The following is a 15,580-nucleotide window of genomic DNA, read 5'->3' as shown; positions in this document are numbered from 1 at the left end:
GACTCAATTCTCTCAATCGGATTTCCGATCAATTCTCTCAAAAATGGCAAGTGGAAGCGGAAATGCTGACAAGGGCAAGATGACTATGGGAGATTCCGAGTATCCCATTCCCGAATATGATCCTCGTGAGTATGCAAGTTGGAAAGACGACGACGATAATATCAACTATGTCCCGATTCCGAATGTCGAGCACATCCCAACACTAGAAAGTCTTCATCCTCCCACTGGTGTCGAAGAAACGTCAACGGCAAATGAGCCGGAACGGAAGGGCCGAGATAATACATCCGACTTGTGGCTACACTTCGACAAGGTACGTGATGAAGGCGAATGTAAGTATAATATGAAATGTAAATATTGTTCGCAAACATATAAATTTACGAAAGGAGACGGCTACGGAACATTCCGTCGGCATTTGACGAAAAAACATCCAACGCAAGCGGGGATCGACAATACGCAACAACAAATTTCCGGGTACGCCACTTCTAATCCTCATCCTATATTTCGTTTCACTAAAGCACTTTATAAACAAACATTAGGTGAATATGTTACCCTTGATCATGCTCCGTTTAATACTGGTGAAAATTTTAATATGAAATATTTGATAAATACTGCGTTGGTTCCGTAAGCGCCAACTATTCCAAAAAATACTCTTAAACGCGAAGTTTTTCATTTTTATAAAAAAGGAAAAAAATCTTTAGCAAAATTTTTTGCTGAATTCAATGGACGTGTGCATATAGGTAGCGATATTTGGAGTGATCCTTGGCAAATTCATTCTTATACGGGTGTCACGTGTCATTGGATATGTGACGATTGGACGATTCAAAAAAGACTTATTACATTTCGAGTTTTTTATGAAAGACATTCGGCTCATAATATTTATAGAATAATTAGGCAAGTTTTAGAAGAATATAATTTAATAAATAAAGTATTTTCAATTAGTTTTGATAATGCCGCCGCAAATATCGCTTCTATTCCCGAATTAGAAAATATTTGCAAACCCACTTTTGGCGGACAATGTTTTCACATTAGATGTGCTTGTCATGTTTTAAATTTATGTGTACAAGATGGTTTACGAACTCTTGACACTTCTCTCTTCCCAATAAAGAGTGCAATTAAATTTTTATGAAGTCGTCCCCATTGTATGAAATCATGGGGAAAATTTTGTAAACAAAATGGGAGAAAGGCAAGAAGATTTCCAAAAGATATTTCGACTCGTTGGAATTCTACGTACGAGTTGTTTCGGCAAACTTTTGAATATAAAGATTTATTATGTATGTTTATTTCACAAAATATTCCCGAAATTACTTTACTTCCTCAACATTGGGACGTTTGCAAGAAAATTTTAGATATTTTGAAAATTTTTAATGATGCTACTAAGACTTTATCTGGTATTCATTATCCTACAACGCATTTATTTTTAATAGAGTGTGTTAATATTGGTAGTGTTTTTAGTGAATATGAAAATGATACCGAATTAGGTCGAACTATTTTAGTAATGCGAGAAAAATGATTGCATTATTATTTGCAAATTCCTCTTGTCTATTTAGTTGTTATTGTTTTTGATCGACGATTAAATTAGACGGTTTACAAGATTATTTGAATGTGTATTATCATGATTGTTTACATTTGGAAGATTCAATAGATATTTCAAATATACTAGGAGATGTTAAAGAATCTATAGTAGCATTATATGAAAAATTTTGTAGTAGATATGGTTTAAGTGATTCCGGATCTTTACAATCTACTGCTTCACGTAGCGAAGATGGTAGTTCACTTAGTAGAGGGTATAATATGCTTAAGAGTAGGAAAAAAAAAAAAAAAAGGGGCAACAGGTAGTATTTCTGAATTAGAAAAATATTTAACCACTCAATTTGAGTTTCGTGATGCAAAACATAGTACAGATTTCGAAATCTTGAAATGGTGGAAGAGTCAGCAAATCGATTATCCAGTTCTCGCCCTCATCGCTCATTAGATATTAGCAACTCCTTCTTCAACGGTTGCGGTTGAACAAGTATTTAGTGCTGGAGGATTAATTTTGGACTCTCGCCGTTCAAGATTAAGCCTGGACTCTGTGGAAGCTCAAGCTTGTGTCGGCGATTGGACGATGGCGAAATATCGACACCAAGAGTTAGATCGTGAGCACGGATTTTTTAGCGATGATGTTGGAGATACCACCGCCACGAGTACCACAACGGGTAGCGATGATTGACGATGAGGTAAGTTGGGGTTCTCAAAGGTAAAAGAACTACATGGACTTTGATTCTTCTATCCCCAAGAAGATATGTAGGCGCTTAATGATAATTCATTAAGTTCAAGCCCATTCCTTCTCTTTTTTTTTTTCCCATATTTTATTACAATGTACAATTTAATTGTATTTTATAATTTATAATTTATTATGTTTATTTTATTATTTATTATTTTAAAAATTAATATTAAAAAATGAATCGGAATGAACCGCCGGTTCCGGTTCGAAACCGGAAGTATAAACGGGCGGTTCCACCGAACCGGCCGTGTCTGTGTGTATCACAATGATAGTACAAGTGAGACCTAAAAAGTGACCCCGACTATAGAAAATCAAAATCTTCCGACCATTTCCAATTCATTGGACTTACGTACAAGGGCTTTTGCTAGCATTAACGGGAATTGCCAAAAAAAAAAAAAGTTTAAACCTATTTTGATGTAGGGATCTATTCCGTGGCCCAGACCGTGCGGTCTAAGTCTAACCTACTTTCAGACCGGGCACAAGAAGTCGGCCCCGTGTTCTCTTTTAAAGAAGGAAAGGAATTTTCAAATTCAATCAATAAATAAATAGAGACAATATTTAATAAATAAATAAATAAGAAGAAAAAGAATAAGAGGATAATGAAATGGGCCTAATTAAAAAGAATAAGAGAATAGCAAAATGGTTATCGGCCGGAGGCTAGGCCGGTGAGGCGCGACCTCGCCCATATCCGGCTTGAGCAAGGTCGGCCAGCCATAGCGAGGCCAGATTTCGGCGGGCAGCAACCAATGAACGTAGCAGAGGACAAAAACTTGCAAAAATAAGGGTGAATATCTGGGCGAGATCACTTGCAGACGAGCCTCACCCAATCTTGAGGACAAAGCAATGACCTCAAATCTTTGCGGATCCAATCCTTGCTTCCAATCTTTTACCACAAGAGGCTCCATTTTTACGCAGGATTTGTACTTATTTGAAGTGGATAGCGAACAAGCATCGCACAATTACTACCATTTTGACCTTAGTCAAAGCATGCGGTTTACAAAATAAAGTTTAAAGTTGAATTTGGAAGCATAGCATTTGTGGTTGTCCTCTTTTTTTTTTTTTTATCGAAAAAGGCGTAATTCATTAAACTAACTCAAAGAATTTGAGTACAAAAAACTTGATTCATAAACAAGTAAGGCCCATAGGACTTCAGGTGGGCTAGCGAGCCAATTTTGACGTAGGGATCTATTTCATCGGGCTTTAGCAATCCTATCCGCTACCTTATTGGACTCTCTGCTACAGTGGGGCAATCTCAAATTTGGAAGGCCCACAATCAGAGTTTTGGTATCGGTGATAAGTACATTCGCTTCTTACGTGAAGTGATCTGCTCCTTAAAGGTTTTCACAAAATTTAAATTGTCTGACTCAACCAGAAGACTCATTTGAACATGTCTTACCCAAAAATCTTAGGGTTTCCACCAACGCTAGAGCCTCCGTTTGCGCGGCTGAACTCGACCTCGCCTCCGTTGTGAAACCATCAATTAATTCTCCATGGCAATTCCGGCTGACACAGCTGATGGCCCCAGCCGTCAATCCTGCAACGAAGGAGGCATCAACATTGAATTTGAGGGTTCCCTTGCTAGGATGTTTCCAGATTTGAGGTAAGCTATCTTCGTATGCTCTTGATTTGCGCTTGGTCTTGGCCCACTGAGTAAAGCACTGGTAATCGCCCGTGGCAGAACTAGCAAGCGACTGTGGGTCAGGAGCTTTCTTGCGGGAAATGAAGTTGTTCCTTTCTTTCCATATACGCTGGAGAACAGCAACAACGAGGTCGAAGCTCAACGATGTACGTTGAAAACTTAGAATCCATTTTTTCAATTCGAGTGAGACCCAGTGTTGAAATAGTGATTTGTAATGCAGGGGTCCGACCCAACACTACGCGTCCAGGCACATAGTAAAAAGAGTGTGTTCCAAGGTCTCTGGGTTCTGCTCACACAGTTCACAAGGTATCTTCTTCACAGATTCCTCTTCTAGCCAGGTTTTCCTTTCGTGGGTAGAGCATTTTGGCAAATTCCCCATAAGAAAAACATAGTCTTTGGGCTTGTATTAGTCCCCGAGATTTTTTGTCCATAGCGCACGGGGGGTCTGGAATGATGTTGAGGCCGGGATTGCGGATTCCAATTCGACATTTTCTCTGATTTTGTTGTAGCCACTTTGTAGTGTGTACTCCCCACCCTTGGTTTTAGTCCAGACCAGCTTATCCTCTCTTCCCTGTAAGTATTTCATTTGTTGTTTGCTCATCAAACAGGCTTGCTATAAGCTCTTCATTCCAAATAGATGCCCCTGGGATCATCGACTCAGAAACTTTCTTTGGCTCACCCCTGTTTGGAGGTCCTCCAATCGCTCCTCTCGGGAGCCATTTCGCTTCTCTAACAATGATATTTTCCCCATCCCCTTCTGCCCAACGCACTGAAGAATGAATTGCTTCTCTTCCGCGAGAAGACTTTGCCACCCCCCAACGATGGACGGCTGCCCTTACCAGCTGTCTAGAAATCACAGTGGGGAAAGTAAAGGCCTTTTAATATTTGACACCTTAAAGAAGAAGGAGATTGGATCATACGCCATGCTTGTTTACCCAACATTGCTTTGTTCACCCTTGTTTTCTCCACCAGAAATTTGCAATCCTCTTTTCAATGGTCCTACATATTGAAACGGGAATTTTAAAAACCGACATGGCATATTGCGGTAGAGCTTGAAACGACTGCTTTAGTGAGGACTTCTTTACCAGCTCTTGATATCAACTTCTCCTTCCACCCTTCTAACTTCATGTGGACTCTTCCTAGTACCCATGCGAACATTCCTCTTTTACTATTGCCCCGGTCAGACAGAATACCCAAACACTTCCCAGTTTCCTCTATTTCCGGGACACGCAACTCAGTTAACACATTCTCCCGTAACCTGTGAGGGCAATTCTTGCTAAAGGGCATTCCTAACTTATTTAGATTTAGGGACTATTTGGTTCATTATTTGCAAAAGACTTTGGGGCTCTAAAGTCTCTTGGCCAAATGCAAATAGCGTTTGGTTCGTTTTTTGCTCAACTTTGGAGGTACTTTGGAAAGTTGCATTTTCGAAATGTACTTAATTTTTTTTTCTTTTAACTTTGTCACTCCGCCTGTCGCCACGCGCCGTCGTCGCCGTCACCAACCACCATCGCGATCGCCGCAGTCGGTGTCGGCGCCACCAATCGTCGCCGTCGCCGACCGCCGCGGTTGACCGTTGCCACCACCGACCATCGCCGATGCCGCCGTCGACCACCGCCACCGCCGCTGTTGCCGACCACTGCCGACCACCGCAACCGCCACCGCCGCCCACCGCCGCCTGTTGACCGCCACTTTTTTTTTTTTTTCAAAAGTAAAAATACTTTACAAAGTGTATTTTTCACCAAATGACATTTACGTCAAAGTTGTTTTTCAATATTTTTTAAAAATACACTTTACCAAGTGCTACTTGCATTTTGAAAAAAACCTTTTCTCCAAAGATATTTGCATTTTCTCAAAATCCCTTCGCCAAATGCTGAACCAAACAGGCCCAAAATCAACATGCGGGATTATAAGTTACTCATAACCGCACATTTGAGGGGATCCATGAACTTATACTGAAGGAGGTAGTACATGCACATAAGTAATATGCAAGATACAAGCATTGTAATATTTGTAAAAGTTATTCCAAAAGGCATAGATCCACTTTAGTACAACTATCTAGCTAAGCCTAAACCAATGTGCCACAATTTCGCTGTGTCGTTACGGTCATTCCATAGTCCATACTTCATGACGTAAGGCATATCCAAAGTTATGCACTCAAATTAAACGAATATATATTTGTATTATATAAGAGAATTGGTCCGGTTAGGCCGGCTAGATGGTTCCCACTAGAAATCGAGAACCGAACCGGTATTCGTCGGTTTTAGAAAATTGAAATTGGGAACCGGACCATACTCGCCAGTTACCATCTAAAATCAGCTAGTTAGGTATGGCCCGGTCCGGTTTGGTGGATTATGGTTTTTTTTCTCACCCCTACGAGTCATGGAGTCGTCGATAGACCATGTTCTAGATTTGGTCCAATTTTGAACCGAAGCGAAGGGGTTTTGGTACTTTGACTTGCACGTTCTAGATTTTATTCCGTTCCATGTTATAAATGTGGACGCCAACCCGAAGAAATACCACGGCACGGGCAACAAAGTTGAGACTCAGACCAAATAATAATGGTTCCACGGACGGCGTCATGCACAAGACTTAAGCAAAACGTCATCTTTCCTGCTTTAAAAATATCAAGAAAAAAGATTGCATCTCATAATGGTTTAATTAGGATAAATTAGAAGATTATGCTTCCAACTAAAGATAGGATTTAACTTAGTTTATTTCTTAGTTTGAATTGCATAATCTCTCATTTTTTTTTGGTAATTTCTTTTAATTATTTATTTAATTAGAATTTTAATAAAAATCCCAAAAAAAGACATGTGCATATCATATAGGATAGGTGGCATCCATCTCAATATGCCATGTCATTATGCCGCATCATTATGTTTGCCACGTCATCATCATGTCACTGCCTGCTTGGTTCATTTAATTAAAATTGCATGCTATGTTAGAATACTGTTATTTTATTCGCATGTCAATAGGATAAGGCCATAATTTAGAATTAAGCTTACATTTTTTTTGTCAAATTAAGCTTACATTACACGCACTGCACATAGGTTAATTAGTTTTCTATTCAAGCTAAATAGAAAACCGAAAGAAAAATTAATCGGTTGGCTTGATTGAGTGTTTTGAATTATTATTCTTTTTGCAATTTATTTAAATGCTTTGATCATTGAGTGTTATATTATTGATTGCGCATTGCAGGATCACCCCTCACATGTTAGTGATTGTGTTTAAAATTAATGCAAGCGGCTTGCCAATATATTCTTTGAAAATAAAAGTACTAAAAGGGCGTTAGAATAAGCTGGCATAATTAAGTTCTCGAATCCATTAAATCTCTAATTCATGGAAATAATGTATAGTCAAGCACTTTACTTGGGTTTCTTAGACCCAGAAAAACTTGATTGGTGGTGACTGCAAAATAATTGCATGTTAAGGATTGAAATAAAAGTTGAGAATTGGTAAGAGCTTGGTAGAGCTCAAATTAAGTGTAAGCTTAGTAATCCAATAGCCAAACCTTAGGTGGTTCACTAGAGAGAAAGGTTTCGACATTGATATGTTACTTCATTAATTGATCAAAGAAAAGACATCAAATAAGATCAAAGTTGAAGTATTTATGCCCAAGTATTATCAACATGGGTGTTATACGAGTATAATTCGGTACACTCTAAAGGACGGTTATATTTCCATAAGCTCATCAAACGTGCAATAGATAAAAGTTTATAATAATACGGGGTAATCCAATTAGTCCTAAATCTATTTTACGGATACCAATTCCGTCCAATTTTATTTTTTAATTTTTTCAATTTGGTCCTAAGCTTTTGTGTAAAATTTCAATGGAGTTCTTTGATGTAGCGGTCTAGTAATTTGATGGCTATCCTACATAGTACGCCGCTACGTCAATGGTTTTTGGTGAAAATTAATCGAAAAGACTACAATGGAATTTCACGCGAATGTTTATGACTAAATTAACAAGATTAAAAACATACGATTGAGTAGGCATCTGCGCGATAAGTTTAGGATTGATCGGACATTTCTCGAGTATTCCACGAATAGAGGCAAGGACATGCTCGTGACACGAAAACAAAACCATGACACCACAAGTTCACACTAGCACATCAAGGGTCCTCAAAGACACATCGTGAGCCGAGAGCATAAGATGGAGCAAAGGGATCCATCTAGCTCTTAAGGACTGCAAGTATCACATCTCTGCCGGTGGTAGCACGAAGATGATATTACTTTGGACAGAAACCACTCTTCTCCATATCTAGGTTAATAGATTCCGAGTGGCATCCCCTTCCTCCTATCATTTGTACCTGGAGGAAAATGGATCACAACTAGCAATTCTTGACAGGAGAAAGGATCGCAGAGTTCTGAAAAAGGACAAAAGAATGTGACAGCTTTTACCTTAAAATATAAGAAGTGGCTTGAACAGGCTTTCTTTAGTTGGTGAGACGGAGGATGAGCTGTTTCTTGGATCCTCCTGGGGGTGGTGGGTGTCCCTTGACTAATTGGCTCAAAACCTTGGCACAACGACTGACCATTCCCTTGAGATTCATCCCTTGGGCACCCCCACCTTGTCTCTGCTTCGCCCTCACCATGACCATTTGATGAAGCTGCGTTACTTCTTCGGTGACGGTCAAGTGGTGGCCAAGCGAACTCCTCCGTCGTCTCTCCTCACCCAATTCAAGCAGCGGGTTTCCCTCGCTATTAATGAGTTGCTTCAAGCTTTGACGGTCGCTAGCCAGTTCTTCTCCGGCCATCCCTTTCTCCTGGTCAAGGAAAGCTTCCGAGCCTGTAACTGAAACATCGCTGCTGAGGGTCTCTTCGAGTTTCAATGGCTTTCTGGTTCTCTTCGACATGGTCAGATCATAAGGACGTCCACCCAGATTGAATTTGCTTCCCATTTGCGAAGCCATTGGAACTTTACTCTACTGTCTGTTGCTGTTGCTCTCTATGAACTAGGAAGGCAGGCAGGAAGGAAGGAAGGGGTGGGTAATATGATAGTTTTCCCAAGAGAAGAGAGTCCGCAGTCTTTGCTTGGTGAAGAATCAAAAGTATGTTTGATTGACTCGGAAGAGGTGGGCGGTCCCTTTTGCGGATTCTCCATCCCTCTCAGTAGTGAAATTCTTCTCTTCACTCAATCTAACACGAAGCGACCTCAATGGCGTGGGTGCACCTGTGATTCTCACCTTTCAGTAATACCGTTTCTTCGTCGAAAAATGGGGGACGCCACATGCTTGAGATAAAAGTATACTACAAGTATTAAGTAAAGCACACAAAAATTCACAGTTCATATTAAATAAAACTACTTTCATACTTTCTATGACAAAGTAAAGTGCGATGTCTTTTTCACTTCACATGCTTAGACATTCACAAACAACTTCGAAGAAAGCCGATAGATGCAAATTGAGAGGAGAATTGTTCAAAAAGTCCTAAACCTATTGTACTTTTGCAAATCTAGTTATAAACTTTTTTAATTTTGTCAATTGAGTCTTAAATCTTTTCACATTTTGCAATTGAGTCGGTTCGGTCAATTTTGGTCAAAAAATACTGATGTGATGCCAACCGTAGTACGTGGCGCGACCGACAACGACGTTGATAAATTTTTTAAACTTTTTGATATTTTTGATATTTTTTTTTTTTGTTGTCTTTTCTTTGTTTTTCTTTCCATAATGTCACTAGCGAGGGTTGTGCGGCTTGCCACCACTTGGGCAAGTAGGACGGTCGGCATTCATGTCGGTCATTTTTTACCAGATTGACTTAATTGATAAAATGTAAAAATGTTTATAACCCTATTGGCACAATTAAAAGGTTTAGGACTGAATTGGCAAAAGAAGAATATGTTTAAGACTTTTTGAACAATTTTTCCAAATTGAGTGTTGTATGAATGAACATTTTATGTATTTTATAAATTATAACATCTTCACCTAAAATAAATACATTCATCAATTTTTTAGGTTATATGGGTTCAATCAGATTGGGTTGTAATTGCATCGAGTGAGCTTATACAATTGAAATACAGACACTTTTTAAATAGGCCAAACTTCACTAGTTACATGCTAAGTCAATAACGTGGGTGGCGCTATTTTTACTCCTATATGATTAAATCCACTCAATTTTTTCAATAGGACAAAATCGCCCTAACCAATTAATTGCAATTTAAAGTGAAGTCCATTGCCATAACTTTTGTACGGTGCTTACTTAAGTGTCATAATTTTTTTTTTGCTAAATCGACCGTTACATTTTTTAAAATTGTTCACTTACATGCCATCGGCAATTTGTCTCGCCGAAAATTCCAACGCGGCATTAATTTATTATATAAGATCTGACGTGACTTGCCAACAAGATAATCAACAAGTGAGGAGTTAAAATGACGTTGTTTAGATACGTATTTCAAGAACCATAACCCAATTTAAAGAAATTGGGACAAAAGTTTGTCAAAATCAACAAAGTTGTTCAAAGATAGGGTCAAAATTCTGTGAAAGCCAAAAATTGAAGTTCTCAGAGCAAGCGAGGGAAAGGAAGAGGGTTCGTCTTCGTGCCATCCGTTGGTGAAGAACCCTAACTAAAAATGAGATTCTCTCACATGCTCTCTCAGTGGTTGTCATCGCCATTTTCTTTATTTCCTCCATGGATTTTGGGATCCCAGAGTAACCGTTGGAAAGACAATGAACAACGGAAGAAAGCGGTGTCGTTGTCGTCGAATTTGCCGAACTATCCTCCCAAGCTGAAGTAGACGATAGAGAGAGAGAGAGAGAGAGAGAGAGAGAGCCAGGTTTGTAAGTAAACCATTTTCCGAGAGAAAGAAGTGAGAGAGAAAGCTTCTTGGCTAAACACCTAAACCACAAACCTTCAACTCCAAAACCAAACCCTAAAGCCGAAAAAAGTGAAAAAAAAAAAATCTTAAGCATATTGTATTGATGCCAATTTAGTCATAAGCTCTTTAATCGTGTCAATTTAGCCTCAAATATTTTGTATTTACACCAATTGAGTCCATTTAGTCAATTTTGGCCGGAAATGGGCGACGTAGATGCCGATCATCCTACGTGTCACATCCGACACTCGCGTGAACATCTTTATACATATATATATATATACACATATTATTTTTGACATTTTTTTTCTTGTATTCTATTTCCTCATCTCTTTTAAGATTGAGGGCCCGCAAGGGTCGTTGACCGACCCCTGCCGGCTGCTAGGCGAGGGATCACCATCTCTTATTGTGATCGTTTTTTTCTTCAATTTGACACTTAAGTGAGCCAATGAAATTTTTTGACGTTAAAGTATGTGCCATACGTAATTTTTGGCACTTCTAGTGTTCCTTTGCCATTATAAGACTCCTACATATTATTTTATGCGGAAATGTCAAGAGTCCATAGCACTCACATGTGGACAAAAATCATTGAATTGTGATTTGTAAAAGCATTTGAATGGGAAAGTGAAAAATATCAAATGAGAGAATGACAATCTAAGGGCATGAAAAGGCAGTGCCATGTAAGAGCAAGGCATATACCCAGAAATGTGAAGACTGTTCATTCGAACAAAGTATTTTGCAAAGAGCGAAGCTCTTACATGTTCAAATCAATGTTATTGTTAAATAGAGCCACGTCAAGATGAAATTTTCGAGGTCGATGCCAAAGAATTGAATAACCTTGAATTGAGTGAAGGTGGCAATCATGCTCAGATGATCACCAACTTTGAAACCCTATGAAATACTTTTTGAGCCTAATGAGCCTTTCATTTCTTAACCTCAATCCCTAGCCTACGTCACATCCCTTAATCAGGCTTGGGATTCGGGTTAAGAATGATTTCATGGGAGTTGTAGTGAGATATTAAACATGCAAGTTCAATTCATTTACGAGTTGCCATTAATCTATTAAATCCAAATAAAGTGTGATAGAGTATTTTACTTCTACGAACCAGATATTATGAGCACATGGACCTAATTACGCTAGAAATTTCTAACACCCTTTCAATAACTTTTCTCTTCTATCTTCAAAAAAATGTTTTGCAAGTAACTCGGATTGATTTTTAGCCCTAGACCACTAACATGCAAGGGGTGATCATGTAGGTGCACAATATTAAAGTAACTATCAATAATCAAACTAAATAAATATGTAAATTGCTAAGAAATACGAATCAAGCACGCCCAAAGCAGAAATAATTTTTTTTGGGGTTTTTGTTTATCTCAAAACAAAGCTTAACTTATAGGCAATGCATTTAATGCAACCTATAATTCTAATTATTTACCTAACCCTAAGGACATGCAAAATGAAATAAACCTATTCTAACATAGCATGCAATTTCAACTAAACGAACTGAACACACAATCCCAATATGACATGCAAGCAATGACATGGCATTGATGATGCGGTATTGATGACGTGGCCAAATGACATGGCATATATGAGTGGCTTGGCATATGTGAATGACATGGCATATAACATAGCGTGGCAGCAATATGACATGGCATTGATGATGTGGCATTGATGACGTTCAATCTAAGTTTAAATCATTTTATTTAAGCTTGGAAACCTACCTTAAACATGCAATATTCTCTAGAACATGCAATGCTATCTAACAATCTATTCTACTCTAACATTCAATCTTTTTGTACCTTTTCAGATAAGGAAAGCAAATAGAAAGATAAGCACTCAATCAAACTAGATGAGCTCAAATGTTGCAACGAACATCCACTCAATCCAAACTTGGAAGCAAAAATTGACAACTTGATCTTAGGGCTTAAAGATCAAACTACTGATTTTCCGCGCACTTCAAAACCCTATCTCAATGCTTAGAGATTGAGGTATTGATTTTATGCACATTATGGACTAGGAAATTTTCTTAATTGGGATGTATGCAAATTAGATCACAAGTTTATCAAAATAGGCAATAAAATCAAATATCCAAATGCAGAGATTAGACTATCACCTAATTTGATGATATGGCTTCCAAATCGGACCGGCTTGGGCTTGTGGATGGTGTCCGAAGGCAGTGGACTTACACGGTGAGGCTCTCGGCAGGGTCTATGCCTCGATCATGTGGTGACTTGAATCTGCGACGGGGAGCTCTCGATGTTGCAGGGCGGCAGCTGCAGTGTGGCTCGGTGATCATTAGGCAAAGTCCAGTAAAGGCAGTAGCTTCAGTGACTTGCCGAGAAGACTTGGAAATAGCCTGGAAAACAGAGGAAAGCTGGGAAGCTTTGGTGCAAGTGCAGCGATCACCGCGGCGGCGGCCTCTTCGTCAGGGACTCGCGGTGGAGCAGGCAGGCAGGGCGGTGATACAGCGGGCTTCTTGTCGTTGGGATATGCAGGCACAGCTGATAGTCGCTGGAGACGGGGCACTTAATTCGTATGGGGTTTATTTCAATTAAACTCAAAGCCTTTGTTCTCTAATGGACCAAACCCAACTAATTAAATTCAAAACCCCTCTTTTTCTTATGTGAATTTCGGCCACAAATGTCCCCCTAGCCCAGCCGAATTTCGCATATATTTGTGATTTAGGCTCTGTTTATTTTTTGAAAAATAAATAATTTACAAAATATTTTCCTAAAAATGATTCCTTATATAGCTTAAAATTAATTAGCAATGAAAAATGTTTTATTACACAAGATCATTTATGTTCAAACATTTTCATGGACAATGAAAATACTTTTTTTTGTTCGTTCATTTTTTTATGAGCGATATAAACAATCACTTTTTAAGAAAATATTTTTCGAAAATCGCTCATTTTTTCGCGAAATAAACGTAGCCTAAAACACATGCCAAATTTTTGGCACCACACGTGGAGTTTATCCAAACCCCAACCAGAAGAATACCTTGCCGCGTCCCGACTCTCCGGGGGCAGCTATCATCTATTTGTATCGTACCTTGGTGATTTGGACAATTTCTAATACCGAGAAGACAACAACAACATATTTTGCTGACCGAAGACATTGGCAACGTGCGAGTTGCTAGGAATGCAATAAAATGAGGGTCAAGCAAACAAACGGTAAAAGAAGCGTGGATGGGGGCCCCTTCCTGGTTCCGACAGTTTCGACGGGCAGTTTCGTACCAAGAATAGGCAAGAGTCGTTTAAGATATCCAATGCCAAAGCCCACCAAGTCAGGGGACAAAGAACACGTGTCACTTTTGACCAACTGCCAATTACTGTTTCTTATTGCTCGCTCTACCATTTGCAGACAAGAGGAACCAAAAAAAGAACGACAAGAAGAAGAAGAAAGAATAAGAAACTCACAACACCACCTGAAGGTGAAGAAGGCAACGCATATCAGCTGATAAAACTGAAAATGGCTAGCCCCACAGCTGTAAACGGCATGTCAGAAGCTCCCGATCGGACATTCCCGGCTGCGGACGTCGAGAATGAAATGAACCCCGGTATGAACACAAAAGTTGAAGTTGATCCTGTATCCTCCGCCGTGGCTGCTTCCTTGGAGGCTAAGGTAATTAATTCCAATTATATATGGAGAAAGTACGGATTCATTGCACTCTAACCTCATGCTATGCCGCAACAAGATCTTCGTGAATCCTTCTTCTAATCGTCGAATATTCTTGGGAAAAAGGATTTGACTTCTGCTATTTAATCCGTCCCATCTTGTCGACTGATCCTATTTGCTATTCGGTCACTCAAGGAGCAAGCTGAAGCGGCTCGACAGCAAAAGGAAAGAGAGAAGGACGCCATGCAATCGCTCAAATCGGCCATCTTAATTTCCGCAGCGGTGGTTGCGGTGGCAGGAGCAATCTTCGCCATAAGCAAGAAGTTGAGAGAGAAATGAGTGCTTGAAGAAGCTTGAGAGTTTGCAATACCAGCAAGCTCGCTCACTCACTCACTCTTTGCTTTAGTTATTCCCTGTTCTTGTTTATTTTTTTTGGCTTTCAAAACACGGGACTTTTCGTGTGCTTTTTTATATTCTTTTCTTTGTAGCTCTCTACTGCATGCGAGAGGATTATTCTTGGGGAAGCAGCGGATTTGGACGATGGAACTATACATTATATCTTAGATATATGCCAACTGTTGCATTTACGATATGTTACAAATTTTTATACAAACTGTCAAAGAAATGAATTCTTCGTAAAACATTCTTTTTTATGTTCTTATTGTCGCGGGTCAAAGAGCAGTATGATGGACTTCATTACATTATGAAGTCTGGTTTGGTATCGATAGTAACTAGTTATATTTAAAAAAGAATCGCCTTCCCAGGTTCTAAACCGCAATGACGCCTCTCTTTACAAACTTAAATTCACACTGTACTCTCTCCCCCCTGAATTGCTTTTATTCCCAATGCTAAATTAATCATAAGGCCAATAACCGGGTTAGCTCTACCGTATCTTTAGTTTCATTCCTTCTGGAGCAATCATCTCCTCATCGAACGATTGCTTCTAGCGCTGGTTGAGACTCGATCTCTCAACCCCTCCTCCTCCTCCTCCTCCTGAAGTTGTCTTCCCATTGATGGGTCATCAGATTGTATTGTACGGGTGGCGGTCTACGGATAACAAGAGGTGAAAGAGCGTAACAAATGGCATCTCTACTGTTTTAGGATCAATGCATGTCCAACTTTACATAGTGATAGCATCTGTGCGTGCCCTGACCAAATAACAGTAAAGTGGTACGTTTTTCTTCGTATCTCAAAGAGCGAGAGCTTGAACCATTGGCACCCCCATTTTTGAAACTTGTTATGT

The 15,580-nt window shown here is 39.4% G+C and overlaps 2 protein-coding genes across 2 annotated transcripts; one reads left to right on the top strand and one right to left on the bottom strand.

The window, feature by feature from the left end:
* Positions 1 to 8,325: 8,325 nt before the first annotated feature.
* Positions 8,326 to 8,863, bottom strand: LOC115742702. The gene has a single exon (XM_030677143.2). The coding sequence runs from the start codon at positions 8,816 to 8,818 to the stop codon at positions 8,342 to 8,344; it is 477 nt and encodes a 158-aa protein (XP_030533003.1). The 5' UTR covers positions 8,819 to 8,863; the 3' UTR covers positions 8,326 to 8,341.
* Positions 8,864 to 14,136: 5,273 nt separating this feature from the next.
* LOC115742803 lies at positions 14,137 to 14,999 on the top strand. Its single transcript, XM_030677296.2, has 2 exons — positions 14,137 to 14,343; positions 14,533 to 14,999. The coding sequence occupies exons 1-2, from the start codon at positions 14,191 to 14,193 to the stop codon at positions 14,674 to 14,676; spliced, it is 297 nt and encodes a 98-aa protein (XP_030533156.1). The 5' UTR covers positions 14,137 to 14,190; the 3' UTR covers positions 14,677 to 14,999.
* The last annotated feature ends 581 nt before the right edge of the window (positions 15,000 to 15,580 follow it).

Source organism: Rhodamnia argentea, chromosome 10, assembly GCF_020921035.1.
Source record: "Rhodamnia argentea isolate NSW1041297 chromosome 10, ASM2092103v1, whole genome shotgun sequence".
Taxonomy (NCBI): domain Eukaryota; kingdom Viridiplantae; phylum Streptophyta; class Magnoliopsida; order Myrtales; family Myrtaceae; genus Rhodamnia; species Rhodamnia argentea.
This window is presented reverse-complemented; position numbering and strand designations above follow the sequence as displayed.